The sequence below is a fragment of the Pan troglodytes genome, chromosome 3 (genome assembly GCF_028858775.2).
Source record: "Pan troglodytes isolate AG18354 chromosome 3, NHGRI_mPanTro3-v2.0_pri, whole genome shotgun sequence".
Lineage (NCBI taxonomy): Eukaryota > Metazoa > Chordata > Mammalia > Primates > Hominidae > Pan > Pan troglodytes.
In genome coordinates this window covers 45,626,667-45,634,983 of record NC_072401.2, presented here as the reverse complement: position 1 = coordinate 45,634,983, position 8,317 = coordinate 45,626,667, and the positions used below count along the sequence as shown (strand labels likewise).

At 53.3% G+C, this 8,317-nt stretch overlaps 1 protein-coding gene across 1 annotated transcript; it reads right to left on the bottom strand.

The window, feature by feature from the left end:
• Positions 1-309: 309 nt before the first annotated feature.
• NKX6-1 (NK6 homeobox 1) lies at positions 310-7,619 on the bottom strand. The gene is made up of 3 exons (XM_003310280.7): positions 5,886-7,619; positions 4,006-4,178; positions 310-1,875 (listed from the first exon to the last, which is right to left on the bottom strand). Exons 1-3 carry the CDS (start codon positions 6,553-6,555, stop codon positions 1,615-1,617), a joined length of 1,104 nt encoding a protein of 367 aa, XP_003310328.2. The 5' UTR covers positions 6,556-7,619; the 3' UTR covers positions 310-1,614.
• Between the last annotated feature and the right edge of the window lie 698 nt (positions 7,620-8,317).

Here is an 8,317-nt window from a genome sequence, read left to right as displayed (position 1 = left end):
CCCAGGGACTTCCTGGAAAAGGAAAAAGCGATCAGGAAGAAATTAGACAACACAGACATCAGAAGCAGCTAGCTAGCTAGACTAGTCTCTCCAAGAATCACCATGAGTGGGGCTGCATTTGTTTTATTTTCCTATCCAAGAGAATGAGAAATGTGACATCACTCATCCAAAGAAAAAAAAAATTAAGTAACAGCTATTTCACCCAAGAAACCGATATACCATTTTTTTTGTGTGTGGTCTTGACTTTTATTATTTGAGATCTCTGATGAGATCAGATGATCTGTACCCTTTCATTCAAGGCAACAGACGTCTTCAAACTGTTTTTTTAATTTGATTTATCCTTTGAAACAGAAAGTGCATTACATTTAACTGGTCTTGCAAAGGGGGTTTTCTTCTCTTTACAAACCGAATTCCTTATATAAATTAATAAAGGTTAAAGATGCTAATATATCACCATTATTAGCTGTAAAAAGAAAACAATTTACATATTCTATAGTATTCTTATGATACAAAACACTTCAAATTCAATTACAGTAACTAAATGAATTTTTATGTTTCAGACCCAGAGCGGTTGTAACAATTCCCACCACCTACTTTAACACGCATTTTTATCAGAAAGGAGTTAAATACAAGCTATTGTAGCCCCTCCCTCCCCAATATTTTCTTTAAAACACTAATAAATAGCAACAAACGACTGTGCAATTTCAGAGAGGAACAGGGAGGCAGGTGAGAGGCCCTCCCTGGTTCCCACGTCTACCACTTCAAGTCCGGGGGGCGGGAGCGCAGTGCAGATCCAGGGGGTGGGCAGGGCAGGGCAGGGCGAGAAGAGGTGAAGGGCAAAGGTGAGATTCTGCAAATCCAAACGGGAAAGAGGAACGAGAGGAGGGGACGGAGAAGGTGGGGACATTCTATTCTACGCTTCTCAAATTAAGTTCAAAATAAAAGGGAAGGTGTGGCTTGAGTCGCTCTTCAAAGGGGAGGAGGAGAAGGAAGAAGGTCCATCTTTTTATACGAAATTCAAAAAAGCATTTTACATTTTAAATATTCACAATAAAGTAACTTCTAGTCAGTGTAACTCACGATTTATTTACAAAGAGCCTTCAACAGGTTACTTTAGTTGCACAGCAGTGTGTGTGGGGGGGGAAACGTCCCTCTTCCCATCGGTGGCAGCGCCCGCCCGCTTCGCTCCGAGGTCCCCCACGCGGTGGGCGGGAACCCTTCCACAGCACCTCTCGGCGCCCCCTACCCCGCCGCCCGCGGGGGCAAAATCTGGGGGCGAGGGGGACCCGGGCGCTGAGGCCGCTGCCCGCCTATGGGGACGCGGCTGGGACCGTGGCCCGGCTGCGGGTTTCAGTAGCGACATTTACGCAGTGCATTTGGTGGTCTTTCTTGCCTTATCAACCCCGGAGTCTCTCTCCCCTACATCCCCTCCCACAACTTCAAGGTTAAAAAAATAGATATGTACATCTCAAAAATAGCAAAGGGTCCCCGAAGGCGGGGCCGGGTCCTCCGGGCCCCGAGGAGCGGGCAGGCGCGGCGTGAACGCGGTCCCCGCGCCCCTCGCGGCCCCAGAGGTGGAGGCCGGAGCCGGGAAGGTACGGCGGGCGGCGGCGTTCAGGATGAGCTCTCCGGCTCGGACGCGTGCAGTAGGAGGCCGCCGCCGCCGCCGCTGCTGGACTTGTGCTTCTTCAGCAGCTGCGTGATTTTCTCGTCGTCCGAGTTGGGATCCAGAGGCTTATTGTAGTCGTCGTCCTCTTCCTCGTTCTCCGAGGCCCCCTTGAGGCGCTCGGTCTCCGAGTCCTGCTTCTTCTTGGCCGTGGCCATCTCGGCAGCGTGCTTCTTCCTCCACTTGGTCCGGCGGTTCTGGAACCAGACCTGAGGGCGGAGAAAAGGGAGGAGAGGGGAGGCAAGGGCGAGGAATTAAACGAGCAGATCCAGGCCGTGCTACCACTCCCGCATCTCGCTGGCCCTCCCGCGGCCCCCCGAAGGCCTGCTGCCCTCCCTCGCAGCCCTCCCTTTTCTCGGCCGTCAAAGTCAGTCTCCGTCGCCCCAAGTTCCCCCTGAGTAACTGGCACCAACAAACTGACTGCCGTTGCCATAGCGATGGTAACACAAGAGTATTGAGGTTGTCAGTGAGCGAGTTCTCAAAAGTAAAAACAAAACTCGGAAACTTAAAAATGAGTGTCCCTAAAAGTGAGTTCACTTTCCTGCCTTCCAGTTTGAAGTTGAAAACTTTCCCCCTTCATGAAGTTGCCCCACAGTGGCTGTGATTTTATTCCTTATTTACTTTCTTAAATTAAGAAATTTCAAACAACCTGACACGTACTTGCTTTTCGGTATAGATTGTGGGGGGAAAGCACAGCATTTGCCCCAATTACTTCTGTTCTCCTTTTCACTTTTAAACATTTGTTTGTTTCACTTATCTCAGATCTGAATGTGTACAAACATGGTAGATAAAAAATATCCTCCCAGTTTTTACTTGCAATGTATGGTGCACTTCAAAAAAAAAAAAAAAAAAAAAGATCTGTTAAAATACAAACTTCAAATCGCCTTTAATGTTCTTCATAAACCCAAAGTAAAGTGAAGGCTAGAACTACCACTGGTTATTTTTAAAACGTGAAAAATTGTCAATTACATTATTTTCCACAATTGGCATGTCTATTCTTTCAAATGTTATTTTAACTGTGTTCCTGCTCAAGACATTTAATACAAATATTTTTAAGCTTATTCATGATGTTTGACACATATTTTACCTAAAGCATCAGCAAGAAGCAACATATTTCCCAAAGATATTGAATTATCCTCCCTTTATTCTTGTCCTCCATTATGTATTTTATCTAGAGAATCAGAATTGTTAAGAAAGTGATGTTTATTTTCTTTATACAGCTATAATAATTCACTTCTAGCCATATAGACATATTTACGGTGAAAAATGAAGACCTCCAGATTATCGCAGTAGGCTCTGTACCAACCTACTGCAAAAAATAATTTTAACTGTGATGGTATCCTAATGGCCACATACAAAATCACTCCTGAAATGTATTTTATGATGGCTGTCCAGGGGGAAATACACTAGCCAGCAGACATGGCTAATGTTATTCCTACTTAATTTAAGAAGCAACAATAGAACTAATGAAAACAGACTTACACCCCAAAGAAACAAACATAACAAACTGAAAAAGAAGGACAAAAGAGACTATTGGAAATATAAGAAACCATTAGATTGAATTTACCCAGCTTGTTTAATCCCTTTCTGTTTTAGGAAAAAATTTCTGAAATTTGTTTCCTTGGAAATATACTATACAACTCAATTATAAGGAAAGTGATGTTTTAATTATAAATTGTTGTCATGAATAGTGCAAATCCTAAATCTGTTAATAAACTTATTTTAAACCAAATTCAAGCCTATAATTCAGTAATAATCTTGTCAATTCATTTGTAAAATTACTATTCCAAAGCGATTGCCTTAAGCTAAGCTAAAAAACAGGTTCATCTATGGCAAGTGGTTAGATCCTGTGGATTTATTTATTTTTACTTGCAAATTAATACAGTAGCCCTGTAATACTGATCTACATTAGGAAATTATATAACTAGTGGAGACTGAATTGACAAACAAAAACTTGGATATCGCTACAGATAGGATATGTAGAAGCTGTCTAACTGGCCTGATCTATTCTCTGGGCTGATATTTCAGTAATGCCTTTATTCTCTAATAATGGTGAGTCCCCCAGCACATGCTGCTATCTAGATTAACCTAATTTCAAAGGCGGGGACTTGATTCCTTTTGTTCATCAAGAGTTTGCCCGCCTGCAAGACCCCAGCGCCTTTGTAGTCCCCACCCTCCTTCACTGCTCTCAACTTCTCCCCAAGCTCCTTGGATTCGCACCTCCCAGGCGACTGTTTGTTAGTTTGGGGTGTGTGTGTGTGTGTGTGTGTGTGCCCATGTGTGCACGCGCGCGCGACAGGGGCGGTACCTATCCCTCCAGGTATGCAAGGTCCACTCACCTTGACCTGACTCTCTGTCATCCCCAACGAATAGGCCAAACGAGCCCTCTCGGGCCCCGCCAAGTATTTTGTTTGTTCGAAAGTCTTCTCCAGGGCGAAGATCTGCTGTCCGGAAAAAGTGGGTCTCGTGTGTTTTCTCTTCCCGTCTTTGTCCAACAAAATGGATCCTTGATCTGTGAGAACCAATAAACAACGAGAGAGGGGGAAAAACAATCGGTTACAAGCGGCTGCACTAGGGGAAAAAAACGAACTCGAAAAACAATGTTTTGTGGGGAAAGCTCAGTCTGTGGCGGACACCAGAAGTGTAGTGGCGCTTCCAGACTAACGGCGCGTCTCCCTTTGCCTTTTTACATCCACCTGTTTTTTAAAAGCCGCGTGTTTGGCGCAGCAGTAAATACCTTCTGCTCAACACCGACGTCAAACAGCTAGGGAGCCTATTGCTAAAGTTTGCCAGAGCCTAATCGCAAGGCCCCATTAAATTAACGACTGCCGGAAAAAGGCCACTCTCGCCTCCTAATCCAGTCGGTGCTCGTTCGGCCCCGGAGCCTTTAAGTGAGAATAACTAGATTTTTTTTTTCCTTCAACGCTTCCCTAACCTGTGTCCAGGCAACAAAGGGGTCCTTGTTTTTGCACACAAGAGAGCGAAATCGCCCCCAAGTCTAACGTCGCTGCAGCCGAGGGGGGGAGGGGAAGGGGGAGGGGGCACAGCCTTTGTTGGCGGCCCCTAATACGGCCATCAAAACCGATACAATAGCGTCTCCCTGGCACCCCCACCAGGCCCGGCTGCCACAGTCCCCGGGCTTCCCAAGAGAACCTCCACTTGGCTTTCGCAACTTCCCGCAGTTACTGCCGCTCAGCCGCACTAAGGAGGTCCGGAGACTTGGAAGAAACTTCGGAGACTGGCTGAAAGGCGAAGAACCGAGCGAGAAAAGGACCCCAGGCTGGGCCCTGAAGTCCACCTGGAAGGCTGGGAGCCTCCGCGGCGCTGCGGCCTACTACCCCGAAGACTAGCGTGATCTTGGGGCAACTCAGTTTGCCTCAAGCAAGGTCTTTGCGGGATGGTACATTTTCCCCAGGCCGTGTCCCTTCATCTCACTCTTCTCCTGGCTCGCTCTTGTGTTAGGGTGTTGAGCTCCACGATGTCCCCAAATGTGCCCGGACGCAACGTGTGCCAGCCCCCAGAGTGGAGGCAGGTGGGAAAGCGCGGGCCCAGCGCTGGTGAGAGGCTGGAAGCGCTCGCCCTGCCCTGGGGACGCTGGACTGTCTTCAATGGGCTCACCCAGGCCGAGTGTACTAGGGCGGCGAGGGCGAAGAGGTGAGGTGGGGACACCCCAGGCGGAGACGTGCATGCAAATACACTCACTTCCCGGGCGGTGGAGGGCTCACCGCTGCCGGGCCTCACTGCTTCGAAGAGAGGCAGCAGGTTAGGCTGGCGAAGGCGGAATGGGGCGCTGGACGACAGGGAGGAGCCGGGAAAGCAGGGATGCAGTGGCCTCTCCTCCCCTCTCCTCCCCATCTTTCTAACCCAGGCCAGGCCTGCGGTCCTGGCCAGGCCGTTTCAGGAACAGCCAGGGCCTCGGACGAGACACACGTCCCTCACCGCGTTGTGGTCCACACGAACACACACACACCGGCTCAGCCCAGGCGTACTCAAGACTTAGAGAGAGGGAGGCGCTTGGATACAGCCACGCGAGCTCAGAAAAGCGAGAATCCCTTTCTGGAAGCCCTGGCCCAACCTAACTGGTGTGATTCCGGCGCTGTCAAACTACTGGGGCGGGCCACAGGATGGACCGAGCGGCATGCACACCAGGGGCCGCGACCCGGGAGTGGGCAGAACAGGCACGGCAGGCAGGCATCGGGGCGCGGGTGGTAGTACTCACGAGGGGTACAGGCCAGGCGTGCGTCCCTCCAGGGCGGGCTCTGCATCACTCCGGGCCAGAAGATGGGCGTCCGGCCAGGCAGCTCAGCCAGCGGCTTGGGGTACCGGCCCACGGCGGCCACGGCCGCGGCGCTGGGGCTGAAGTAGAGCCCGGGCGGCGGCGGCGGCGGGCTCAGGCTGCTAAAGCGTGGCAGTCCGGCCAGCAGCCCCGCCGGGGATGAGGCGGCGGCTGCGGCCGCGGCAGCAGCCGCGGCGGCGGCAGAGGCGGAGGAGGCAGAGGCGGACGAGGAAGAGGAGGAGGAGGAACCGGAGGGCGAGGCGGAGGGCAGGGCGGCCCCCGAGGCCACGGGCATGGAGGGCCGGCTCAGGATATCGTTGATGCCGTGTGGGGTGGCGGCCGAGAGCTGCTGCGGGGGGCTGCCGAGGGATGAGAGCCCCCCCGTGGCCGGGGGCTTCAGGCCGCCTGGGTTGTGGGTGCCCAGAGGCGGGGAGGGCGACGAGGAGGACGACGACGAGGACGAGGAGGAGGGGGGGCCGGCAGGCAGCGGGGGATACGCGGCAGGGTACAGCGGGGTCTTCATCTCGGCCATGCTGTGCAGGGCGGCCAGGGGAGGGCTGCTGAGCAGGAATGCGCTCTGCCGGGTGCCCTCCATTGCCCCCACCGCTAACATCCCACGGCCACGCCGGAGACCGTAGCCTTGCAGCGAGGGCGCTGGCTGGTGCCCCCCGCGGGGCTCAGAGGAGCCGGAAGCGCCGAGGGCGCGAGCGGAGAGGCACTCGGCGCGCCCGGAGGCGAGCTGCCAACTGGACCAAAAATGCCGCCGCCGGGAGTTGCTCGCCTAGCTGCGCAGCAGAGATGTCCAAACCCTCCACGCGGGAGGCGGCAGCTCGCCGAGAAAAGCAGGCGTCCCGGCGGGCTAGGCAGTCCTTTGGTTCTGCGAGTCCTAGATTCGATCCCTGGCTCTTCTCTCTTCCTCACTTTTCCTAGCTGTTCAAAGTGCGCTACTTCTCATCTTCTGCCCCCGGGAAATAAGCAAAACAAAACCCAGGCTGGCTCCGGAGAGTTTGTAGCAAAGTTAGTTGCCGAATCTCCACTTTGAAGTTGGAGGGTGGGGGTGGCTTGCTTTCTTTGGGGAGGTTCAAAGGACGCCTTGTGCAGCCCGTGGCGCTCCTCTGATCTTACTGGGATGCTCTGCTCTTTCGGTCGCGCGGCTGATTCGCATTCGACGCTCACTGTGCCCGGGGAGAAAGCGCATCCAGCCCGCGGGAGATCTAGCCTCTGTGCGGGCTTCCTCCGCCCACGCTGTCCCGGGCTGCTGCGCCAGAAAGGGCAGTGCCACGGATCCCCGCGGCTCCCAGATCCTCACCTCCACCCGCCTTGCCCTCTGGCCCACGGGGCACTGGAGTGGCAATATTGAAAAGAAAAAGGGGGAGGAAAAACACAGAAAAACAAAAGACTAAGTGTGAAAAGTCTGACGGCTGGGTTTCGGCGCCGCTCGTCAGTCCACTTCTGCAAACGGGCCTGGCGACCCCCGCCCCACCCCCGCTCCCTCTCTCCCTCTCACTCTCAGCCTTTGACTCTCCTCTCTGGCATTTTCTTCGCGGCTTCCCAGGCTTCGGTCTTCTAAGTCCTGTCCTCTGGCCAAACTGACCCTCTCCGCGGCTCCTTCGCTCTTTCTCTCCTTTCCTCTCTCCCTCCGGGCCTGACAGTTCGGATGAAGCTCTCAAAGGTAATAAAACATTTGCATCACTCCCTACCCCTCTTTAGCTGGGGGACGAAAGGGAGGGGGAAGTGGGGGACCAAAATGAGAACTTTGAGGGACGTCACTCCGAGGCTGCGGGGGCCGGCGAGCCGGGCGCAGGCCGGGGGCGTAACCACCGTGTCCAATAGCTCGCCGCCTCGATCCTTGCGTCGCCCCTGGGGCTCGCCCACTCGGGGGCGCCGCACCCTCTGATTGGCTGAGGCGGGCCAGGCGTAGGGCCGCGCCCGCCTAGTCCCCTCCCGCTCCCTACTTCTTTCTCCTGTGGGCGGGGCCAGGAGGGGCGGGAGCTGGTGAGTGGTGCGGTTCCGCGCTGGGGCCAGTGGCCGCCTCAATTAATTGTGCTAAATAAAATGAGAAAGGGGAGGGGGAAGCAGAGACGAAGAGGGTATTACTTTTTAAAGAGAGGAATAATGAAAACTCAGCCCTTTTATGGAAAAGCAGTTCATATTCTTCCCTTGCTTCCCCACTAGCCCGCTCGCGTCATCCTATCCCCTTCCCCCACCAGCTCTGGAGGGCGCCTCACCTCGAACCAAGTCTGGTCCCTTGTAAAACGGAGCTAATGGAGCAGGCAGCCGGCGCAGCCCTGGCCTGGCTCCTTCTTTTGAAGGGATTAATTAAAGGCCATCTGGGCTCTCCCAGAATTGTGTAAATTAATTTGTTGCTCCTTAAG

Excerpts from the sequence above, each read along its gene's own strand:
- NKX6-1 (XM_003310280.7), bottom strand. The coding sequence starts at position 6,555 with ATGTTAGCGGTGGGGGCAATGGAGGGCACCCGGCAGAGCGCATTCCTG. Across the intron at positions 4,179-5,885 it reads ACGCCTGGCCTGTACCCCTC|ATCAAGGATCCATTTTGTTG; the intron begins GTGAGTACTACC and ends TGGTTCTCACAG. Across the intron at positions 1,876-4,005 it reads TGACAGAGAGTCAGGTCAAG|GTCTGGTTCCAGAACCGCCG; the intron begins GTGAGTGGACCT and ends CTCCGCCCTCAG.